Source organism: Hylaeus anthracinus, unplaced genomic scaffold, assembly GCF_026225885.1.
Source record: "Hylaeus anthracinus isolate JK02 unplaced genomic scaffold, UHH_iyHylAnth1.0_haploid 0, whole genome shotgun sequence".
Lineage (NCBI taxonomy): Eukaryota > Metazoa > Arthropoda > Insecta > Hymenoptera > Colletidae > Hylaeus > Hylaeus anthracinus.
The window spans coordinates 4,348,920-4,374,789 of NW_026533254.1; the positions used below are offsets into that span (position 1 = coordinate 4,348,920).

At 44.3% G+C, this 25,870-nt stretch overlaps 1 protein-coding gene across 3 annotated transcripts in view; it reads left to right on the forward strand.

The window, feature by feature from the left end:
- LOC128895831 (ankyrin repeat and SAM domain-containing protein 1A-like) overlaps window positions 1-25,870 on the forward strand; it is a 64,943-nt gene that overhangs the window by 3,401 nt on the left and 35,672 nt on the right. For 2 of the 3 annotated variants that reach the window (XM_054158769.1, XM_054158783.1), the window contains exons 2-10: window positions 9,834-9,914; window positions 10,140-10,296; window positions 11,160-11,305; window positions 11,600-11,722; window positions 16,174-16,400; window positions 16,780-16,996; window positions 19,748-19,963; window positions 20,445-20,721; window positions 22,675-23,355. In XM_054158769.1, the coding sequence (XP_054014744.1) occupies window positions 9,834-9,914; window positions 10,140-10,296; window positions 11,160-11,305; window positions 11,600-11,722; window positions 16,174-16,400; window positions 16,780-16,996; window positions 19,748-19,963; window positions 20,445-20,721; window positions 22,675-23,355 (2,125 nt within the window). The remainder of the gene's footprint in view (window positions 1-9,833; window positions 9,915-10,139; window positions 10,297-11,159; window positions 11,306-11,599; window positions 11,723-16,173; window positions 16,401-16,779; window positions 16,997-19,747; window positions 19,964-20,444; window positions 20,722-22,674; window positions 23,356-25,870) is intronic. The other variant, XM_054158774.1, reaches the window with a different exon arrangement.

Sequence of the window (25,870 nt, forward strand, 5' to 3'; positions counted from 1 at the left end):
AAGGCAAGAAACGTTTCCCTCCACTTTGTAGAAGCAGATGAGGTGAAATGAGCGGGAAAAAGATAAACGGAGAAAAAGGAAAGGATAGCGAGACGTGGAGTATCCTCAATCGCGCACGACGAAAGCGCTTCTCTTTGTATACATGGAGGATGGAAATGACATTGGTGTCTGTGGTGAATATGAAGAGGGTTGTAGCGGTCCGCCAGTGATGAAGAAAATTTATTAGACGAATTTCTGTCGCTTCGAACTAGAATGATGTTTAAATTCTGAAACTTACCATTGCATCGTACACGACAGTCGACTCGTTAACACTGATTTATGAATTGGAAGCAAAACCTCCATAAAGAAGGAGGACACAGCCACAAAACAGGGGACTGTGTGAAAAGAAAGGACCCAAGAGAAGGCAAGAAACGTTCCCTCCTCCCACGCCGTTTTGTAAGAGCAGATGAGGTGAAACGAGCAGGAAAAGGACCAAGAAAAAGGAACGGATCACGGGGCAGGGGTGGAATCCTAAATGTATCGCGCGCGACAAACGCGCTCCTCTTCTAACAAATTGCCTCTTTTGCTCGTCACCAACCGTGCAACTTGTCCATAACTACAAAGCGCGCCTGCGGCAACTTTCCACCAAAGCTTTTTACTCATCCTCCTATGGTTTCTGCTTTCTCCTCCTGCTCGTCTCGCTGCCGCGTGTCGCGCACAGCCTTTTGCGCCCTCCTCGCTGTGCTCCTCGTCCTCGACGCGAGATCACAGGAAAGCAATATAAAACGCGGCCCCCGAACACCGCGTACAAACGACGCGACTCGAGCCTCGCCAGGGGAGACGAGAAATATTTTGCGATGCTAATCGCGAGGACTGGGATGCGCCACTTCTCGTGTACCGCTGCCCACGAATGTGTTTATCCTTTGTTCGAGCGGCGTGTTGACTTTGGCTCGGGCAATAATTTTAATCACTGCCCTCGGGGGTAGACAGGGGGGCCGCGGAAGGGTTCCCTCTGAAAACGTTGCCCCTCGAGATCTCGCGAATTCATTAGCTTGGTAAGAAATTAATGTCGGTTTTCGAACTTTTGAGCTTGGACGCTTGGTTTTGGGATAACAGTTTACTTTATTCTATGTACGTTCCAATATCATCTTACAGTGATAGGTATGCTTTTGTTTTTACCGTTAATTAGTGCTCACTTCAAGTTATTTACTTCGCAATGGATACTAAGCGAGTTCGTGAAATATTCTTATATGAATATAAACTGGGTAATAAAGCTGCAACTGCGACTCGTAATATCAATGATGGATTTGGAGAAGACACCGTAAATGAACAGTACGGTGCAGCGTTGGCTCAACAAATTTCGAAGTGGAGATTTCGAATTGAAGGCAATGATTGAAGCTGATTCACGAACAACGGTTCGATATCCAACTGTTATTGACCACCCGAGACAGCTAGGAAAGTCAATTTGTGATATGTGGATTTAAATATATAGTTTGGAAACCAACATTATTTTCCTACCAACCTAATAGTACTTTTAACTCTACAGTGCGCATTGATGCACATATGCAACAACCGCATTTTTCTTTGATATTTTATTACATAACATCATAAACAGCAATTTATGCGCTGTTCCCAACAGAAATAAGACATGTACGTTATAAAAAGGTCGCAGCACCATTGAAGATAATTATGTTTGCGCCAAATCTGACAGTTGCCATCAGAATTCTTGCGGTAGAGTGTTATTCGTGTTTCCTCGATTTGAAAAATTGCACACTGTAGAGTTAACGTCGTCGAGATAACGTAGATTTCCTTTGACGTCTCTTGAAATTTCTGCGAAGTTTCGTTTTATTGGATTTACTGTATTCATTTTTCATTTCAACGCGGTATCAATTTCTGGTATCATTTCTCTTTGTTTATTTATGATGAGTGGCCGTTGGGTAAATGCAAAGCCATATACGGATGGATCAGATTGTGCGTATTTCAGATAAACCTGTGGAATACACTAAATATTATAAGTGCTTCGCAATGTGGTCAATTTAGATTGAGGCTGCATCGCGCCGTCGACGGACCGCAAAGCGTTAATCGCTCACGGCTGAAAGAGCGCGCGATTCAAATTCGTGAAAGATCAATGTCGTTTCGTTTCCACGGTTAACCGCCCCCGTGCCTCGATTCCGCGACGGGATGTATATTGTCCCTGAAACGGCATTGAATTTGAGAATTACGAGTTCCCCGCAACGATTCCGTTACACTCGACCGATATCGCCGTAACGTTTTGTTCGTTCTCCGCTGTTCCGGAAGAAGGAATCGATGCGTTAAACGATCGACGAGGGGATAATTAGCCGACAGCAAGGCATTCTGCCGTGACGAGAACGTCGGGCATCGTTCACTGAATTCGCTACTAGACGGATCGATGGCCGATCCTCACCCCTCGAGAGGCGCCCTTTCCTCGAGGGGGCGCGAAACTGCATAAAGTGCAACTATAAGGGAGTCTCAGCTTTTTTCCGTCACCTTTCCAGAGCGTTGCTTTTCGAGTGTTTGCGAGGAAGGACCTTTCCGCGACATCAGCACGTATCTGTTGCCCCTCTTCGTGGCGGAGGAATGTATCGATTCGATGCCTTAACACACCTCGCGAGTGTATACACTTTCGCCTTCCGTCTCATCCTTGTCTTGTTTCCGCTTTTTCGTCACACGTATGTGTTCCTTTCTCTTCTTGTGTCGCGTTATTATTCCTTGGACCACTTTGACTCGCGCACACACACCCTTAGCTTATTGTTTCCTCTTTCCTCGTCTTGACGCGTTCCTCTGCCCACCACTCTCCCTCTCCGTCCTTTGCTCCCCTGTTTTCCATCTGTTTCAATCTGGACTCGTCTCTCTTTTCCCTCCATATTTTTGCACTTTGTCTGGGTTAGGTTTCTTTATCCCCCTTTCGACCACCCTTCGCTAGTTTTCCTCCTCTATCCGCCCGTAGCGCAAGGGTGCCTTCCTACCAAACACTCACATTCGTGGAACCGGAAAGGGCTGGATGGAAGTTCTTTTACCCCTCGGTATTTTATTGCGTCTCTGATCGTCGAGTGTCGGGGAAAACCGCGTAATTCAATGACGCGGGGCTCTCCTACAGATTTCACTTTAAATACTACTGTTATTGTTTATCATGGTTCTCGACTGCTTTATACTTTAATGTCACATCAAAAGTTAATTTTAAAAATCCCCTGGAATTAAATTTCCATTCAACGCGTGGTACCGCAGCAGAACGTATCGAACAGGTTGAATCCAACGGCCAGAAGCTTCGGTTATAATATTCTCCGCGATACACGCCATCTAATTTTAACGTACCAGCCGCGCTCCGTTTCCCCCATAGGCGACAAAAACAATGGAGCCAATTATCCGAGGGAGTCATTTTTGTCGCTGATCGTTCGATGTCTTGATTAAAGCCCCGCAAGAAATTGCCATTATAGATGCTCGACAGACGACGCTCGTGTGTTTTCATTCGGCGTTCCCCTGCAACGCCAGCGGTCCCCCGTTCGGTCGTATCCGTGTCTTTCATGTCCCCCTCGTCGTCCAATTCGTAATGTTCGTAGACGTCGAGGGCACTGGGCGATGTCCTTTTTGCAGACAATCTTCAGGGTTTAATTAAGGAACTTGGGCAAGCGGATAAACTCGATGAATGGGGCAAACGAGGAACGAGCCGGCGGCGAGGGCGCGACAGACGGAGAAAGACGGAGCAGAAGCTGTGGAACGACGAGAGGGGTTTGCAGAGCGGGCGGGAAATGAAAGAAAGGAAGAGTCAAACGTCCCCAACCTAACCAGCGGGGTTGGCAAGACACACGGGGACGAGCGTGGCCATTCCGACGTACTCGTGTACATGCAAGCGCCCGCGAGATTTGTATTCCGACGTACACGCGTCTCGGGGGTTGTTTCGTTCCTGTGTACTCGGCTTTAAAAGTCCGTTTTCACGTGACGCGAACGTTAAGTCGCGACTTTAGAATGTCGAGTACCGCTGTTGTCGCGATTTTTCAATGACGGCTCCGTCGACAAATTGTTTCGCGTCTTGATAATTTGTCAGGAAGCTGTACGGTATTGAGTGATGCGACTCTGGAGGCTCTTAACGCTTTGGAAGACATTGTTTATGGAGAATTAAGTAGAAAACAGTGACAAACTATTAAAAATCAAATAGTCAGGGATCAAACTCATATAGTATGTAGATATAACATACCCCCTTTAACTCTTTACAGTTAGGTGGGTTAAAAACTATCCCACCTTTTGCTTAGCTTTATTATTTTATTTAACACTAAACCTACCGACGTTCACTTGTAACTATTTCTACTTTGATGAGACAAATTACAAGTTTTGAAGACGCATCTTTTAATTAAATACAACAATATTTTACGTGAATTTAAATTGAGTAATCCATGAAACAATTGTGTATAATTCATATGTTGCACATAAAAACTCTACCCAAAAATTTGGAAACGATCATTTGACCGATCGTGGTAGGTTTAGTATTAAAGTTTTTCATTCATATGGCAATAGTATGAATTAACACTAAAAGTACAATAAATGGAATCAGAAATGTATACAAGTCAAAATGGGTTAGTAAGTTGTTGACACTGTTCTTCTGTGCAGCTTGAATTTTCTTTTTCTTTTATAATCGTGTGCCTCAAAGAGTAAATTTTAAGATGTACTGTCAAAGTTTGTGTATTTCCACCCAGCTCGTCCCCAGATTAAAACCGACTTTGCGTTACGTGAAAACGGAGCTTAAGAGAGACGGCCACCGCCGCCACCCCCGGTGGGCCGTTGTTAGGGCGCGGAAAACAAATACGCGCGACTCTCGGAGCCGTAAAGAGCAAGCGAGCGCCAGGACAGCCCGGAGTTGACGTAGCGAAGAATGGCGAGAGGAGAAGAAAGAGGGAAATTCAACACGTGCCGTCCTCCTCTCCGCGTTAGCTCTTTCCTATTCTTCGCCTGGACCGAAAGCTCCTCGAACTTCCAAGCGTTGCGCGCCACTCCGCGGGAACCCTCGAGTGTTCGTTTCTTTTTCTTGCCGCCCCTCCAGACCTCGAGGGGGCGCCCTACCCCTGCACTTGAACGCAAACGGGGACCAAAGGGGGGTGAGTTTGCGTTTGTAAAATCGACAGTTTCTCTCGTTTTTGATCTTAGTTACAATGGATTAGAGGCTTCTGGAGAGTCAACGTCGGCGAGGCTGTCGTCGGTCTTGAACGATCCTCTCGCGGACTTGCACGCGTGCCGCGAGCCGATGATTCAAAGTGCCGGTATCCCGAAAGCTTAATGACGTCGTTGCTTAATGACGACGACGGCCGCGCCTCTTTGATGTGCCCCGTTCCGCAGAGAAAGGCCTTCGGTTTCGCGTAATTGTTTTGGGTAAACTGAATGCGATGCTTTGATGCCGGCAACGGCGTAAGCGTCGATTCAGAACGCGTCCCGTTAACGAGGGAAATCCACGAGTTCTTTTTTTTTACGCCCTGTTCGCTCATTTGGGGTGCGAGAACGAAATTGTTCGGAAGCATGGCGAGCGATGACAATAATCACCGGATCTTTCGAATCGTTGTCCTGCGACGAGGTGAAAATATGCTTCCTAATGTTCGCAGAAGAGTTTCTGTGAGTGGCTATTCAAGAATTAACAATTATATTTGTTGTGCATGTTGTACAGATAGTAGTAAACTAAATCGAACCTCAATTATTGACCACTTAAATCATTTAAAATATTGTTAAAATGTTCTATCGGAGAGTGTTCGTTAATTTGAAAGTATTTTCGTCCCCTCTAATATTTCGCATTCCGCGTGTATTTGCTCAACTGATACAACAGCTTTTACACCGTGCAGAATTAAATCGTCGTCGCGAATGGATATTTTTACATATTTACTCGCGCAGTTTTCACCACACTCTACCCGCGCGTATTGACGCTGCGTCGCTTTGACAAACAGCGGCGATTTTCAAACATTTGTTACCGACAATTTTCAGTTGACTCGCGAATACAGGTAAACATCATTCGCTGAAAAGTGATGTCGATCATGGTTTACAATTATAACACCTTCGCGAACAGCTGTGGCCAGCGTCGGGTATCGTTGCGAATTAGACAGGTGGTAGTTAATTGAATATTTAATTGGTATACACTCGAATATCGACGCGTTTACCAAGGTCGAAGATGAAAACGTCGGATGATTGTTGATATACACGACAATTCGGAATTGTGCGCGTAATTTCGCGTCATACGAACCGAGAAATGGAACGTTTAATGTTGGCAGAGCGTCACGACGTTTCTAATATCGATAGAAGAGCTGCGTGACAGCTCGGAGGACGAGGGTAAGTATACATATTTTTGCGTCTCTATGTTCATATCGGAATCAACGAGATCTGAGCAAATACCGTGCCTGCTTCGTGGGCTCGATTATGATGCCTATTAATCGTTCAAGATAAATATTGCGCCCCCTTACATTGTTTTTCTCGGAGCGTCGATTCCGCGTTGTCAAATACCGAAACTAGTATATTTTTCAACGTTCTCAGAATCAATAGATCTCCAAGCGTTTGCTTAAGTACATTTTTCGCCAATGACATAGTGAGTTTGTTATTAGGTTCTCATGATAGGCACTATCATAAGTATTAGTCGTGGCAGCTTAATTTCCGAGGATCATTTCGATTGGCTCTGGCCAGGATAATTTATTTGAGAGTTCGTGCCTGTACGGGTGTTGCAGTTGAATTTAAACGTTCGAAAGTCTTAATGTTTGTGGGAAGATAGTGGGTGTTCCACGTGTACCAATACGCGTTGTTTTGACGAGTTAATTGCATGTTCCAGTAGCGCGATGTTACTCACCCGTGAGGGACAATAATGGTATAATTGCGAGGCTGATATTCGCATTCTATCTACGAATTCCTCAGTTTTATCATTTTAATTTTGAAGCTTTTTTCCTTGAGTACTAAAAATTATCAAAATAATTTGACATTAATTTAGGTGGTATTTTATATTTTATTTGATGTTTATTGTAGAGTGTATAAATATTCGTAACGTATTCATAGTTCTATTTTATTTTAGTTTGATCTACAGTATTGCATAGATCATAAAAGAAATATTTATATTTAATTTAAAGTTGAAAATTATCGACGAATGATCCGGCCGAATCTTTCAATAATTAATTATATTGAACAGATGTTCAACAAACTTAATTGGCTCGTTTGAAACGGTCGATATTACAAGCAGGAATAAATTTAAATGGAATGACATTTATTAAATGGAAATAAATTCAAGTTAATTAAATTTTGTTTTAAATTAATTGAATTCACTTTTGCTACAAAAATTGTTTGTTCGAAATGGCCCAATTAAATTTGCATGTAATTATGACTCTCCCTCCTTTTTACTTCGAAATGTACCAACGAACAGTCCCCAAATTGTCAATTAATAGTGTACATATTCCAAATACTTGTCTTTTCCAAACTCACCCTATACGAACTCACCACAAATGAAAGATTAAGCCAGTCGACGGATTCGCGACGATCTCATTTTCAATTCCAAAGGACTCTTTGCCGCCCGTTTCAACGCGTCCCGAATCGATCGTAAAATCTAGGCAATTCGATCGCCTTTGATCGAGTACTCGAGGCTGGCGTTAGTGGCCATCCCGAGGTTGCGCTAATCGAATCCACTTAAGAAGAACACGATGGATAACGAGAAATTCTTCCGCGTAGCATCTAACACAAGGAACGACAAACTCTCGCCAAAGAGCTAAGATTCACTTTTAAATCAATTTCAAAATTGTTCGCGTGGCAAACTTCGAGAAACATTCCAATAGAAGATTAATTAGCACCGGGGTTAATACAGATACCGATCCTCGTCAATTCGACGAATCCAAGCTTCCTCGAATATCCATCTAGCCAACTGTTTTGGGGACTCGGTCACCCCAGCGATTCTCGCGGGAACGTTTCGAAGTAACCTCCTGAGCATTATTTGCTGCGACATTCAAACCACCCCCGAGTGTCGGGTCGTTGACGGTAACGATCATGCAACGGTGGCTGGGCCTCATTTCCGCAATTAGGAATTCATGTTCGGTGCCGGTAACAAATAACCGCGGGCTACGCGTTCGTCGCGATAGCAAAGAATGCGCGCACCACGCAACGCGTCAGTGTATCGGCCGCGGTGCAGACGGTTAGGTGGCACAATGCGCCTCGTGGACAGAAACAGGTTCGCTAATGAAGCCTAGGATGCTTCCTGCAGCCAGCACATGTTCTCATTACGCGCCTTTGTCGCGCCCGTGGCCGAGATAAACGTTCACCGTGTCCTGGGACCTGGTAAACGCAACGCGTACGCTCCCCCGCGTTTATTCCCTTGAGACGAGCGTCGACACCTTCTCGTGCCGAGGACGATTCGATTGTTTCTCGTTTGATCTAACACGCCATAACAGCGGTTCATATTATTGTTTTCATCACCATTAATGTTTAGTAATTAACCCTTTGGCTACGAGGCGATTTTTGCTGGAGGTGTGAATTTAAAAAAAATATCAGCTTATAGGAAATGATAAGACGGAACTTTTGTATATTTACAGTTTATTCATGCGACGTTTAGTTTCAAAGATAGACATTGAAAACTTGAAAGATCTTTTTCCTGAAATTCAATTTTTGCAACGAACTTCTAACATTTCAATTTTTATTTTCGAAACTAAACATTCTATGAATAAACTGTAAATATAAAAAGGTTTCGTCTCACCATCCTTTATAAGCGGATATTTTTTAAAAATTGATTTAACGAATATAAACATTTCTCTGAGCCCATTTCTCGTATATATACGCCCTTCAAAGGGTTAATAATTAAAATACATGGTCCAACCCTCGACTATTCCGCACACAAATCCTTCTCTAAAACACGCTAGCCTTACACACGCATTTTTACCTCCATTGTCAGGCTCAATTTTTTGACTACTCCAATTATAAACGTCTACCAAAACTACACACTAAGAACGGCAACAAATTGCACCAATCTCGTCCTTTGAAGTTGTAGTAAATATGCACGGCGAAAATATTTATCTAAGCGCGAGGATAGAATGTAAACGAGGCTCGTCAAACATGGAAGGCGGTAAAAAAGATTTGTTTGCACTTTTCCTAGCAGCGCTGCAAAAGGGGCTGCCTTTTGGTTGAGAAGTCAGTCGACTCCGACTGTTCAAAGGAGCAAGGATTGCACCCATGCTCGCGTTGAATTGCAGCCGAGTTTAAGGAAGCAAGGATTGCATTCAGGTCCATTAAGTCCAATGACTCTTCTTGGTAGAATCAAGCTCGCGAAAGCTACACGCATTCAGGACCACAACTTAGTCCAAAACGAGGTCGCGGAAGATCTAGAGCATGGAAGTTTTCAGCGAGGTCTCGACCTAGCAATTAGAGAAGTTACAAAGTGAAAGAAAGAAAGTGGATATAAAAATTGATGAGAATAACCGTGGTACAGGGACTAACGTTGTGATTGATCGTGATCGAGATCATTAACGGTCCTGGACACTCACTTTATCGAGAGGATCCTCCATTTTTGTTTAGCCCTTTCAGACCTGGCGTTCACAATTGAGGACACAAAATCGAAAAATTACCGTCACTATCGTTTAGGGCGAATGTCCTTATCTGTTCACATGAAGGAAGACCAGTCTTCCCCGGCAACTACACTATTAGGATTTTTTTTCTATTTTGTCCAGACTACTTTTAGTCCAAGTTAACCCTCAAAATTGAATTACATTAGTATGAGAAAGAAAATAATTCAGGCTGAAAGGGTTAAAGACCTCGAGTATAATAAAGAGAAACTTTGTTGTTAGGAATAAGTAATATGTTTGGTACAAGGCGCAATGTTATAAATATATGTCGTTTCTTTTCAGCCTGCGGCGGGGTCCGGGGGCTAACGTGCAAGACCCTAGTGGATATTCCGCCCTTCATCACGCAGCTTTAAATGGACACAAGTACGTTTCAGCAGGCACAGTTCGAGTTTACTTCGCTGTTAACATTCACAATTAAAATTCGATTCGTTGCTAAAATTCATCTATTGATTACATTCGTTTCACCAGCCGATTTATAAAATCGAGCCATTCTCGAAGTGTCTCTCATTAATATTCTATTTGATCGCCTATTAATCAATGTCTCGCGCACACTCTGACGATAATTCGAGGAAACGCTTTTATCCTCAGGGAGGTGGTAAAGTTATTGCTCCAATATGAGGCTTCCACTAACGTCGTCGATACTAAAGGCTCTTCGCCGCTTCATTTGGCAGCTTGGGCGGGCGACGCTGAAATCGTGCGGTTAATTCTTACCCAAGGACCTTCGGTACCCAAAGTGAATCTTACGGTCAGTAAGTTTGTGCCTCTTCTTTTTTCTTAATTAAAGTAAATCTGCCGCGGTATTAATACTTTCGATCGTTCGCGATCACCGCAGCTTCGTAATTTTTATTTTTATAAGGATACTTTAATCAACGGAACGGGCAAATAATCCGTGAAACGAGCTCTTTTGTTGCTTGCATAGATGGGAGATTAAAGGTTGAGTCCTGATAAGAAATGTCAAGTGTATTGAATCAGACGCTTTAGTCAGCTTTTGCGAACTTTCAAACCAAACAATCGCTCCTCGACACTGTGTACATTGTCTTTATTAACAGCGCCCCTTAATTCATTCTCATTCATCTATTTTTGAATTTTTTGTTTCTACATATAACCATCTTTGTTCTATATCATATTTTCTTCTACCATATTTAACGGTACCCCTTAATTCATGATTTTTCATTCGCCTATTTTTCTATTTGTTTTTATCTACATATAACCACGTTTCTTCTATAGACACTACTACCAATAATCACAGACAAGTTTTGTATAGACTATATTTATCCAACGAGTCAGGACAGTTATCCTGAAAACTACCCCTTCATGTAACGAGAGAGACTCCTACAAGGATTATATTCCTGTTTTATTTACGAGTATGTTTAAACTGAAATCATAAAGTTTGCGTTCAACTTCCACATTAACTTTCGGCGTGATGCATACAACGTTGCAGAGAATTGTACGTCTGTTTTCGTAAAAAGTAGATGTTCCTTGTTGCTCGGGCAACAATGAGATTTTCGCGGTGCCGTGTCGTTTCGAGGTTAACGCGAAATTTCCTAATCCTCGGAATCGGGGTAAAGTTATTTGTTAACTGGAAATACCGGCTTTGTATGATCGCAGACGAAGGACAACGAGACAGCGTTGCACTGTGCTGCACAGTATGGGCACACGGAAGTGGTGGCACAGCTGTTGCAATACGGATGCGACCCCAGTATCCGCAACAGCCGTGGAGAATCTGCGCTCGATCTCGCTGCACAATATGGCAGGTAAATTGCAAGTGCAAATTTTTCTCTTTTTTTTTTTGCGGCGAGACATTTTAATTCAAATAGTCATTCGAATTGTTGCTCGGTCTAGAAGTAGAATCAGTAGATCAACATATCGTATAAACATGCTATCAATATGCTTATTGTTAAAAAGGATCAGAAAATCTAATGTCCTAGTGTTTGAAATAAACTTGTTGGTTAATAATTTAAATTTAAAGTTCATATTTGCTTGTTGATTCGACTCGTGTATTTTAAGAGGGTTTGCGCTCTTTCTGAGAAGTTCATTATTTTTTCTAGACTGGAAACCGTGCAATTACTCGTCAGCACGTACCCAGAGCTGATCGTGCCTCTTCGGAACTCTTCCTCGTCGGTGATCTTTCCGCACACTCCTCTGCATTTGGCTTCGCGAAATGGTCACAGGTGAGTGCTTGTCATCAGATATTTTTCTCTGAACCTATACGTAAAGAGAAGATACAATTATAAGCTGAAATTAAATCCAGAAAAATGAACGACATTAAAACGAATGAAGCTCGCGTTGTATTTAAATTATTCTATCTGTCATTATCATTCGGTATTTCACGTTCCAACGCATTCGTTACGAATTCTGTCTGATGTTCAACTCTATCTTATGCCACGGTTTCGATTATACCGTGTCCAATAACCAGACGGTATCGTTCAACAGTTCCACGCTCTCTCTTTATTCAATCAAGCCGAGCCCGATGATCGTGCATGGCGTTCGATCAACACGCGAGGGTGGCGGCTCGCGCGTTTGCCACCAGTGTCCATGAAATCTATTTTATATTGCATTGCAGATCAGGATCGTTGTTAGATTATTCATGATTCGCGGAACCCTACCGAACTCATGTATATACACTGGGCTTCCGAGCGCGTACACGTATCGCACGATTAATTTGTGTTTGACGTAACGAGACCGAAAGGGAACCCTATCAGTTTTTATCGAATACGTTAATATTTCACTCCCAATATTCCTTTGATATCGGTTCTCGATAGTCGAAATTTTTGTTTGATGAACGTTGAAGTAAACGCAATTTAAATTCTAATAAATGTGTTGGTGGAATATAAACATTTCTAGATCGTTTTAGGACGTTTTAAAGTTTTGTACATTGGAAAGTCAACGTACGTTCCACGAATCTTTCTTCAATTCCGTTCTTTTGAGAATGCCAGGACAGTTTTTGCCCCCTCTGGACTGTTCGCGCTAATTACCGAGTAATGCGTCGTCTCGGCGCATTGTATCCCAGGAACAACAATGGACTCGTTTCAGCTAACCATAACGATGTCGTGCCATTTGCAGCGTTGCCCATTAGAGCCAATCAGAGAGCACCGCGTTGCGTAATCCCGTCGAATACGATATGTATGTACGTCCTCCAACTGGCATGATCCGTCGCAACCCTCTCCTAGTTACACGTCCTATATTACCATCCTGCCGATTGCCCTCTCGTTCCTCTTCGTAGTTGTGCGAAATGCATTCGATCGCGCATCGCACCGTCAACAGCTCTGTCCATCCGTGCAGATTGCTGACCGCTTCTCGATTACGAGGATCGTATTAATCATTACCTTCGAAACGTATCGACCTAGATCGTACCACTGCCCACTGGCTGAATCGCGATTGCTCGCTCTCTGTTCTGGGATGTTTAATGCCCTTTCATGCCCGAAGGTGTCCGGACGCATTGATAGAGGAGCGCCGTGATGAAATACCTCTCCCTCGGAGGGATCCTGTTTGAACCAACGCAAACTGGCGCCCGTAAGTCACCGGACAGGTGCTCGGTGGACCTGCGAAATGCTAATTAAGAGACGGGTACGATTTGCTGAAGCGATCTTGCGTGAACTGTCTTAAATGACTTGATACTTGAGTTTAACCCTTTCAGAGCTGAATTTTTTTTCTCGTACTAATGCAATTTAATTTTTAGGGTTAATTTGAACTAAAATTAGTATGGAAAAAATAAAAAAAAAATCCTAATAGTGTAGTTTTCGAGGAAAACTGGTCTTTCATGACGTACACAAATGGACATTCGCCCTAAACGATAGTGTTGGACATTTTTAAGTATTGTGTCCTCGATTGTAAACCCCAATTCTAAAAGGGTTAAGGACACTTCTACGCAATGTCGTAGGTTGTAGTATCAATTTGGCAATGCAGATCAGCTTGTTCTAAAACATTGAATTTGATATAAAGTAACATCCCTCCATTCTGTATTAGTGCTAATCAGACAACGTTTTTCACCCTTTTACGCTTTAGTTTCGAAGCTTGAAGTAATTATTTTCTCAAAAGTGGAAAGAATCTCCGAAAATATCGCAGAAGGTTCTCTGCGTTCGATCGATTTACTAGTATTTACACAAATAATCGACAATCGTTGCGTTGCCCGGTAAAAATGTTCAGTTAAATAAACGATATTGTAAGCGCGAACCATTGTTATTTGATTAATTGAACCGTTCAATCGGATGATGCAAGATTAACCGGATAATCGGTTGCGCTGGTGCTTTACAATTACATAACGGGCATGAATTTCGCCCTGAATTCAAAAACAATTCTTTGAATGTTTGCGCACACCTCCTCGCGTATGTACACATTTTTCAATTTATATTATCGCAACGTTCCGCATGAATTTTCTCTTGCGCGTGTTTTATCATTTTTATTTTAAATAATTTTTATATACTTCATACTATTTGAGTTTTTTATACACCTTCCAAGTATAAAATTACACGTCTCCTTAGACGACCAATTACACGGTCGGGAACGTTTAAAATTTTCGTATGTCTTTGATGATATTAAAGATGCTCGTGCTTCAATAACCATTACTTTGATGTTTTCGATTTTCATCGAAGCATATAATGAGTTGTATAATCTCGATACAAAAAAAGTATACATACACTATGCAAGAAAGAACCACCCCCATCTCGAAATGAAAACTCAAATTTAATGACCACGAGTATGAACGATATTTTCTATTCTAACAAAATGTAGAAAATACTTTTAAATGCGATACCACGAGCACGATAAATACCCTACAAAATTTCTTTTGTCCCGAAACCCCCCAAATTTTCATCCCTTCCCCCAGCCAAAAGCGATTGGCGTCCAGCGTGCTCACGGAGCCCCGGAAACGGAATTGTATTTAACGCTTTGCTCGACCAATTCGTTCTCATTTAACATCGCGGCGTCACGTCCATAATCCGACTGGTAAAGCCTTTAAAATAATCGACGTTGTCGGACGACTCGCGAGCGGGGGTGGCGGCGTGGGATACTCGACGCTGCTCAAATCGAAAACCGGCCAGCGATCGTGAATCGCCGCGAAACGGCAGTCACATTGTAATCGAGTATAACGTCGGTTTTTCTATGCAGCCTCGCAGCCGGTAATCGCTTTAACCAACGCTCTCGACGCTTATAATGCGATCGCGTCGCGATACACAGCCCGATGAATGCATTTTCTATCGCCAGCGACGCGTTCACCTGCCGACCCTCGATCGCCATCCCTGCCGTTGTTTAACCCCATTTCCTCGCCGATGGACGCTGGAAACTGGAACTGGGACTGGGACTGTTCGATTAATTTAATATTCCATTGTTTAATCGTATACTACGATTGAAAGAATCGGTAGATGTAGTTATACGACTTCTATATACAGTTTTTATATGCAATATCTAAATCTAAATTATATACGATTGTTTGATGCATTATTTAATTTACTTCCATGTCATTGAATAATAGCGTCTTTTAGACTGGCCATTTGTTTGATCGTTGTAGAAGTAATTGCAAATGAACGTTGGTAGGTTCAATGTTAACTAATTCAACATTCTTTCTCGTGTTCAATCCAATTGTTCCTTTCATTCCATTCTACCCCAGACTTCCATTTTACCCCCACCGCGAAAACAAAAACTCCCGCGCACGGTCGTGTCGTTTAATGCGATAAATGGCACACGATTCGATCAAGTCTCATCTCGCTGATTAGGTCCGAAAGGGTCCCGACAATCTCCACGGTCAAACATCGAACGAACGGTGGCGCCCGCTCGCGCGCGCCTGTGTACGAGCATTTCGAATGTTTGAATAGGCGCGAAACTACGGTGGCGCGGAACTCCATCGTGTACGCTCGTTTTCGGTGTTTCTCCGGTGTGTGTACGCGCGTGGGTGGGAGACTGGGAGGGGTTGTCCCGTTGTGTACACACGCAGCGACCGAACGTCGAAACGCGCCTGAATTCGGTTGTGTACCGATGCACACTGCGATGATTGCGTTCACGCACGCGTTTCACGCGCCCGCCACGATATTTGGCGGATCAGACCGAAATGCGTGGGCGGAGGCGCAACACGAGCGAAAGAGAGAGCGAGGGAGGGTGTGCTGGGGACGAATGGGTTTGGGAATGGGACCGGAGTAATGTCTATTATCGGATTCAATATCGGTGCTCTTGGTAAGCCAGTATACAAATACCCCTATGGCACGGTAATAACAACATAGGTGCACGTGAATCCGATTCCCAGCCACGAATCCTATATGCGACGGATGGCTGCGGTCGCGGCAGTCGGTGCAGGATACCCGAACTCGCGCAAAACGAAACTCTGGGTTTCGCGCCCCCTATCGGTCGCGAACGGGAAATGCGTGGCGAGCTGGCCACTTTAAGCTGACTACCGATTACGCTCGCACCAACCCCCTGGACGCGAAATGTTCTTGGATAACGGGTGTGTTTGTGATACAAACTCTCGCGGGTCAATTTCGACCTAGAGCAAACTTGATTTGTACTATTTTGACTCGGAGAACTTTACACTAAATCCTTTAAAACACTTAGAGCAACCCATACAGCATGCTTGAAGAAAGATTCTTTGTAACGTAGATAATCTAACGTGAAAATTCTTTTTTTTTTTTTGCAGAGCCGTCGTGGAGGTGCTGCTTGCCGCAGGCGTGGATGTCAACACGAGGACATCCGCGGGTACCGCGATGCACGAGGCGGCGCTCTGCGGGAAAATGGAAGTGGTGAGGACCCTTCTGGATCGAGGAATCGACTTGGCCATTCGAGACTCGCGGCAAAACACGGTGCTCGATCTTCTGGGGCAGTTCCCGCCGCACGTCACACAGGACATCACGGCGGTGATCAAAAGTGCGTGGCCACGAAGTACACTTTTCTTAATTCAAAGTATTCAAAGTTTTGGTGCATGTCTTTCAAGTCGTGCAATTAGATATTCAATCGTTGCCTCATTACGGTCGATGATATTGTACGAAGTGTATCTCAATAACAGACGCATATGAAAGAGTAGAAAAAAATTCATAGGAAGAGCTTTGACTTCTGTTGAGATGAATGAAATGTTAGATGGTAGATATTTGATGACTTTAGAAGTATCCCGCTACGAATTGCGCCAACCCTGACATACATCTGATACGAAATAAAAATGTGACTAGCCTTTGAGACCATAACAAATATGATGCCGACAAATGCGTATCCATTTGGAATGATCATGCGAACAATGTGTTGCGAGCAGGGCACAGGTCTTCCTCAGGCGTGGAGAGCGACGCCGACAGTGAAAACTTGCCACCGATTCCGGTCCAGGGTGGCGATTCATTGGGCAGCCCTTACGAGAACGTGCGCCCGGGGGATGATCTTTCCCCGGCGGAAGGGACGTCGCCCACTCAATGGCAGTTCTATCATAAGCCTCGGGACGACGATCGCCGCGTTTCCGGCACTTCCGTTACGTCTTTGTGAGTATCCATGTTTTTCCACCCTCTTTGTCACTGTGCCTGCGCGCGTGTCGTCGCTTGCTCTTTTCCCCTGGCTCTCTTTGGGACCCTGGTCGTTACCTTCTTCCGCAATGTTATCGTGTTCGTTGAGAAATGCTCGCTAGGCGACTCTGTGCTATTCGTGCAATAAGTAAATTAAGAAATAGGAGGTAGACATAGTACGGTGAGGTGATACAGACAGGACGAAGCTAGGATTCTTTGTATGAAGTGTATTAAGGATTAACCCCTTAGAACATTGTTGACCGGCAATTTTACACAGAAGCAACTTTATGTCACCGGCTATTATTTCATAATTGAATGTGAAATTAGAACAATCTAAATAAACTTCGATAAACTTTATTTATATTTTAACAACATTGTGAATTGAAATTAAATGTTTTACATACATAATACGATGAGCAAAGCTTTTGCAATATTCTATATCGCCCTGAGTTTCATAAATTGGGATAGATAATGCAAGTAGCAAACACGAGTTAACTCGTGACCGGTCAACAATGTGTTACGCTACAACCACGTATGAGACTCGTGGTCGGATATTCAGGGCAAAACTGATTATCACGAGCCTGACCCATGGTGTATTTTTCGGGCCAAATGTAAACATCACATTTTAGTCCTACGCTGTTGAGCTTAAATATCTTAACATAACTTCATAATTTAACACGTTCCGTGCCAAGTCTTTTTTTACCCGACTTTTCGATCAGGTCATTTGATGTTTCGTCTATAAATTGATATATTATTACACAATATTTCATTACATCATCAATCCATAAGTAGTTAGCTTGTTTAGAGCAGTTATCACATCGTGTACCACTTGTGCTTCATTCTTTTGGTGGAAATATATTTTGAACCGACTTCGAAAACGAGGAGGTTACTCATTTCGACATATATATATATTTTTTACAGAATTAAATTTGTCATTAAATATATGTTTTCAACGAATTAAATAGATGTGACTGCGTGTAGCACTGGTGGTACACGTGGCACGGAACGTGTTAAGGAGTTAATATTCATTTCAAAAAATAAGGGCCACTGTAATACGCGCACACAAGACAAAGTCAGCTGTCGACAGCGTCCAATCGCAATATCCCTCGACAACAACGCACGATGCATTCACCGTTTCGCGTTACGCGAAATTTCCGTGGGGGACAAAGAGAAAAAAAGTATTGAAAAGGTAGTGAAAAAAGTACGATGGCCAGGCCGAGTTGGCGTATTTGAGATCATCCGACGTCATCTTCGCCCCGAGGAGAAAAGGGTATCGCGTCGGTGCGTCGGATAAGAGCGGAGGCCGGTAATATTTTCTAGAAAGACCGGGTATGTGCATACGGACGCGAGTATAGGCGAGCGCATAACCGTGGTAGCTTTAATATAGGAGATGTTGGGTAAACAAAAGCGTAGACGTGGACCGGGCACACGAGGGCGGGGGAGGAGGAGGAGGAGGAGGAGGGGGGGGGGGGTGAATGAGTGGAGAGTGCTACGAGTGCGAGCGCTGGGTGCTCGGATGATGGTTAGCGGCGTCGGTGGTAGCCAGGTTCGGTACCTGTGCGGAGGAGGAAAGGTTTCTCGGACCGAAAAGGGAAGCTGAAAGTGGAGGCGGAGGAAGAGAGATTGGAGGAGGTGGCGCGGCCGCGTGTAGCCCCAGCGCGTTAAGCACCGCTTGGCTTGGTTTAATTTTCCTGATGTAGGCAGGCAATGGTGGGTCCGACCGCCTCGTTCACCCCTGGGTCACCCCCTACCGTATCACCCCATTGGTACTCTCTCCGGCGGTGCTACCGCTAGCTGCTAAGCGCTACTGGTTGGCTCGACCAGACGGAGAAAGAGTGCTCTCTGGGCGAGCAAAAGACTGACAGAGGATAAAAGGGAGACGGCGAGCCTAGAGGGAACGAAACGCGAACAAGGACGAGAGCGAGAGAGCGACAAAGCGTAGGAGGAAGCGGGTACCGGTGCTCTCCGCACCTCCACCGTCAATGTTTGACGTCGGTAACCGCGGCTCGGCCGCCTCGAGATGAATCCATCACGTTAAACAATGTAAATGTTAGCCCGTCTCAGCATAAAACTAATAACCATTGCTCTCTCCCTCGTCCTATGGGCATGGCCTCCAGCCGCGGTTCGCCGGCTCCTCGTTCACCTCTACCTTCGCTTGTTTCTGCTCTTCCTCTAACCTTCTACGGCTCGCGGCTCTCCTCTCTTTCCGTTTCACCACTTGGCTCCGACCTCGACTGCGTGGCCTCATTAAAAAGTCGGCACTCGCTACGCGGACGTCTCTAGTTAAAGTTACGCATTGTTGGGGAGGAGCGATGCTACAGGAGTGCTGTTCTTTCGCTGTTGCCTGGCCGATGAACAGTCGCGACTACTCCGTTGCGGTGCTCTCGCGCTTCGCTAGCCTGGCTATTGTGTTTACCGCTGCGCGATATCGAATGGCTGCGTGCTGGATGGAAGTTGAACGCGGTTGGAAGTCGGGGAAACTTGCCCTCCCATATGGGTCATCGAGGGATCGTTAAACATGCTGCTTGGGACGACTATAGACCGATCGATGCACTATTTTCTGATAGTTTCGTCGATGCTTTATCATTTTAGACTACTATGGTTCTGATGCTGCGGGGACTTTGGCGATGAATGCCAATTGCATTGCTTCGCTTTCGGTATCCACGATAGATAAGTCATTAGAGAACCGCTTTTGAAATCTGACGACACTCGATGGATTGCGAATTTCAGTGGAAACGGCCAGATGGGACCAGTAAACGGAGTACGGAGGACCCTCCAGCAGACAGAGGACTCTGACCCCAGTTCCATCTACGACAGCGTCTTTATGTCCATGTCCGACACTCTCAACTCGATAAATACTCTCGAAAGTTCCGATCAAACTCCCGACGACAAACCACAAAACATTACCACCAACAGAATACCGTTACCACAGCGCGACACCACACGGTAATGACATGCAAACATTCCGCCATTACGCTGGTAGCGCTTTCGATTCCATCGCATTGGTACCGCTCCTGTTTTCTTATGGTATTTTATTTAAAGTAAACAATGATAGGATCGACATTGACAGCGGCATCAATCTCTTCTCAAGTGTTTAAAAATTGCGATAACGTTTATCAAGACGATAATTTCTTGTAACATCCATCTAGTTGGTCTGATTGGAACTGCAAATAACATCAGTGTCTATCGGGAAACCTTTGAATGATTTCTTGTTAGAAGTATATTTAGTGCAGTGCATCGTCGACTCGTGAATCCTAATCATTGTTATTCAATTCAAAGCGCTACCACTATAATCAACGCCTAAACAACACACATTATCGAAGCTAAGAAAACGAAAACCAATAAATGGAAACAAATTCGATGAAACAAGCTATTAGCGAGTTAATCGTGAATTGGTCCCGTTGAGACGTTCAGTTTGGTTGCGCAGGGGTTCCGACAACGGATTGTACCAAACGCCACCGGTACCTCGAGGAACAATGGAGGGTAGCTTCGTGTCGGAGGATCTGTCCTTGACATTACCCACGGGATACGGGGGTGGCAGGGAGTCGGACCAATTGAGCGTCTCCTCGTCCTCGAGCGTCGGTGGACCGAGCCCACGGGACCGGCATTGTTTGCCCAACGATTCCAGCGCCGCCGGGATTTACTTGCCAATGGCACCCTTGTCCAGTTCTCTCCACAGCCCCGCCTCTAACAATAAAGTCTCGGTAAGAACGAGTTCCCTTTACGCTCGGATCCCTCACTCGATGAAGGGTTGCACGGGGTCGCGAGATCCACTCTCATCTTAAATAAAATTTTAAACGATTCCAAAAAATTAGAGATTTTGGGTACAAGAATTAGTTGTCTCCATTTATTGTTACTTCCAGAGTAGAATTAGGTTGGTAAGTAATTAATGTCGGTTTTCGAACTTTCGAACTTTGACGCTTAGTTTTGGAATAACGGTTCACTTTATTCCATTTACAGTGCAGATATATCGCTGCATGCTGATAGGTACTATTTTATACCGTTAATTAGTGCTCACTTCAAGTTATTTACTTCGCAATGGATACTAAGCAAGTTCGTGTAATATTCTTATATGAATATAAAGTGGGTCATAAAGCTGCAATTGCGACTCTTAATATCAGCGATGCATTCGGAGAAGATACCGCAAATGAACGCATGGTGCAGCGTTGGTACACAAAATTTCGAAGTGTAGATGAGAGCCTCGAACACGAAGTCGCGGACGCCCTTTTCTCGTCGACAACGACCAATTGAAGGCATTGGATGAAGCTGATCCACAAACAACGTTTCTACAACTTGTATAGAAATTGGGTGTAAGCCATCCAACAGTTATTGATCACCTGCGACAGACAGAAAAGTTAAAGAAGCTCAAAAAATGGGTGCCGTATGAGTTAAGTGTAGACGAAAACCGACATTATTTTCCTATCAACCTAATAGTTAGTGCTCAAATTACCAAGTCATCTCGTGCAGCCCCATTACATTATAAGTTCATAATTGATTTCCATCGCATTAAACACAATTTTGCACAGATTTCTGTTGTTCTTGATCTCATCTCCACTCGTTACTAAGATCACAATTTCTATGACGAGCGCTTTATTCTTACGTATCTCATTTTTGTTCTCTCTTGCCAGAGATTGACTCTTTTTAGAAGAATGAACTGCAGCGTATAACACGGCAATGAATTATCTCCGCGCCTTACAGTTCGTTAACGTGGACAAATTGATCGCGGGTTAATTGGCGTGACATTCTGACGTCGGGCTACGTTTTTTTCCCCAAGGGGAAGAAATGGCACTGGAATATTCGTATATTAGTTTCTAAAGACGTTTATCTAACATTTTGACGACGGTATTACATTCATTTTCAGTCTAACGTTCATTTAACGTTCTTTTAACTGGTTAAAAGTTACAGTCTTGAAATCCTTATATCGGAAAAACAGTGACGTGGAATTATAGATTGCCATAAAAGCAATGAAAAAATCTTATCTCATTTCTTTCTAAAACGAATACCTCCGACAGAAAATATAATTCTTTTTTGGGCCGTAACGTGATAACGCATGCACTGAAGTGGCAAGAAAGGCGAATTACATTTTTAGCTATTAATATTCATTATATAAACAAATGCTATGAGATTTTTGTGTATCTTTTGTCAAGATTTTCGAAATAATGTAACTCTTTTGTAAGGGCTCTAGAATTATATTCTTTAACTTCATTCATTTCAAGGACAAGTAGCTATCCAAGGTTGAGACTTTGAAGACAGGTTACGCGGATAACTCGTCTTGCATGCCTCTATTATTATCAACAAAACGATCTACTTAAAAATACACCGTACACTCTGAACAGTATTAACCCTTCTACTCGAAGCCTTTTTTTTTGGTATCTACCAGCAACTCGAGATACTTTCTTAGCATTCTATTGCCACGAATGCTAAGCTTAGATTGACTTCGAAAATGTAACCCGATTGTCATTTCCTTGACACTTCGAGTTCCAAAAAAATTAACCTAAAGTAACGTTATTGCTGGTAGATTTGCTACGTGAAACCTAGTAGTGATAGAGAGTCACCTCTCGAGTGCAAAGGTTAATCACAAGCTTGAACTCCAAGTACCCGGAGCGTGAAAATCTCAGATACGACGGTTAAGATGGTCTAAATTTCTCGCGTTACAGCCTACGCCGCCGAAGAAACCGCCCAGACGCAACCTGTCCGTGTCCCCGACGCACCTGCAGACCCAGATGTCATTGTCGGCGGATTGCTCGGTGGGTCCACCGTACGAGTACTTGTTCATGGCGCGAAGCGGTGCCCGCAGCCACATCGATCTCGAGCAGCTGCAAAAACGTCGGGAACAATTGCGTCACGTAACCAGGAGCGTGGACCAATACGTGGAGATGAAGTCGCGGGTGCCGGACGGCGAGGAAAGACGCGATCCGAACGTGGAGCCTGTCGCCATCACGTCCATCTACGAGAATAGGCCGATCAAGACGTTGAACCCGCGACGAAAACTGCGCAGACACGCTTTCGAGAATTACGAGCCGGGGAGTAGCCCCTGCACGGACAGATCCCCGTGCAGCGAGATCGATTCGCTGGGCCAGGAGCAGACGTTCGTGTCGAACGCCTTTCTCACCCTGAAGTCGTCTCAGGAGAGCCTCCTGGACGAGAAACGCGACACGAACGACGAGCACTCGGCCACCGAGGGTCGCGAGGCGACGGACAAGCGCCTGAAACGAGTACAAATGATGCTGCCCACGAGTCCCACGCACTACGTCCAGCCGCCGACGCCAGATCACCCCCCGCCGTCGGCGATGCAAGCGGAGAAGTTCATCCACGAGAGGATTCGCCCGTTGAGTCAGGTAGGTTTGTAGACTGTAGAAGCTGCGAGTGATCGATCTCGTTTCGATTCATTCGGTTCACATTGTAGCAGCATTTGGTGCATCATTGTTGGGGGTGTATGTCTTTGATAGACCTTGAAGGAGTATTGAGAGGATAGGGCGTTGAGGTTGACTGCTGAAGAGAAGGACGAGTTGGGTATATTTCGGAAGTGGAGCTCGTATAAGCTTAATTATACTCATTATCTATCTTATCATAGATGCTTAACCAGATTTGTTATGTCGAGTTGTGTGTGTATATGTTAGTATGGTTGAGTGACATAATTCTGTTGGGTAGTTGGTAGTGCCTCACCTTGTAGTAGACACGTTCCATACTATGTTTGGTGTTAGGATGTATGTTGAGGGAACATTCCTGAAATTAAGTTTGCGAGGGGAAGGTGTGACATAGGTGTATGTCTATGTTGTCATGCTTAGAGAAGACATCAAAACTGCATACTCACATCGAAGCAGTTTTCATTCAATACTTGGACCTGTACAGCACACCAAGTTAAATACGACGTCTGGATTTATTACGAAGAGGGGGTTCTTCTCATCGTGTCAACGCCTTTTAGTACTTCTGCTTAATGTCTAGCATCGAAGAACTTTTAGTTAAACTACAGGCGTAAGCGATTATCGAATCGTCTGGTTTCATTCCCATTACTAACTCCCCCATCGAGTCATGGCCGCGTTAGTAACAGCTGCAAATCTACATATATGTAAATCCATAAGTAATAGTTTATCTTACGAGAGATATTGTGTGATAACTTTTGTCTTGATATCTGCTGGTTACATATGTTTTGTAGGTTGCTGTTATACCTGAAGATAATATCACTTGAACGTGACGACTCTTGAGACAAACTGTTAAGGATCTAAGAGCTAGCCATTGTGAATTATCAAACCTAGGAGGGAAGAACTCATCGACGGCCTGGATAGTTCAATGGATTAACACGTAGATAGATTCCTGGGGCAGAAGTAGATCAGGATGCTCTTAACTCAGGAGTCCGTTCAACGAATATGTTCCTGTAGAATCCTATAGAAATAAATCCTGTAGAACAAATGTTGCTCATACGGTTAATTTAGAGTAATGTTCAAAGAGAGAATAATATTCAGTCATTTGTAGCCATGTCTTCTTGCTTCTTGCTGAGACGAAACGCTACACCTTCAACCTTTCTTCTCCCTTTTTTTTATTTGCATTCCTACTTCATCATTCCTTTTTTTCATACCACGGAAATTTTATCATTGCTCTAGCCTCGCGATCACATGTTCAAATATGAACAATCATCTTGTTAAATCTAGGTTGGCCAATTCCTTCTCTCCTTTCAAACTATACTAAACTATCACATACCTGTAATTCTTCAAAAGCTGTAACAGCTTCCACATCCTCAGCTTTTACGAAAGATTCCTCGAATCACTAATTCGAATCATGAGTGATCCAAATCGTTACCGAACGACGCTGTCAGAGAGGAGCCATTTAGTTCTCCAATCGCATCCAAGATGTCCTGATACACAATCGGAGTTCCGTGATTTTAAGCGACGTCTCCGCGATTCGTCGCACGCTATTCATCGAGGCGTGCGAAATGAGCGTTTAATTTTGCATCCTCCGGTGATCAGGAGCAGGATATACATTCGTCTACGCGCTGACATTCGCGTCGCATACCAAGACGTCAAACGGTAGTGGGTTGCACGTCGGGTCGTTAAAGTACTGGCCTGAAATGTTCATTTTGGTAGCAGTGGCACGTCCAGAAATGTTTATCGCTGGTCGAGATCGGCGAGTTGGGACGAGATTAGCGACTACACCGAGCTTCTGATTGAAGAAACGCAGAGTAGAAGCGAGGGTTATGCCGTCTTCTACGCAGCAGGTTGACCCTAGAGCTTGGACATTAGATAAGCAGTCTGCGGAGATGCCTTAGCAGGTTGCGTTTAATATACAAGCCGTGTTTGATCTGTGATGCGATTTGCAAGGAGCTAGACTTCTCTCTCTCTCTCGTCGTTGCAGCCTGTATCGCTCGTTTCCCGCCGTTTGCCGCGTCATCCTGTGATCATTCTGCTGTGAGACTGACTACGTTCGCTTCCCATCCACTGCGAATGGATATCCATAACACACGCCGCGCGGTGCTTCTATTTCTCCTCTATCGCTCTATCTTCTGCTCTCTTTATCCCCATATCACCCCAATGCCTCCCGCCTCCTCCGCAGCGGCGCATCTTCCTACTCATCCTACGGGCCTCCACCTCTTGCTACTTCCTTCCCGCTGGCTGCTATATGCGTTCGCAATCCGTGTCTTTCAGCGGTTATACACGCTTCACAAAATATCACACAGTGAATATATCCTTCGAGCGAGGAGTTGGAAGACGCCAAGAGGCTTTGGGAACCATGTGTGTGTGTGTGCATGTTTGTATGTGCTGGGTGCACTCGCTTCGTGGCGTTCCTTGGGTGGATCGAGTAGTTAGTGCCTCCAGATTTACGGATGCCGGATAGGATATCGCGTATGCTGTTTGGGGG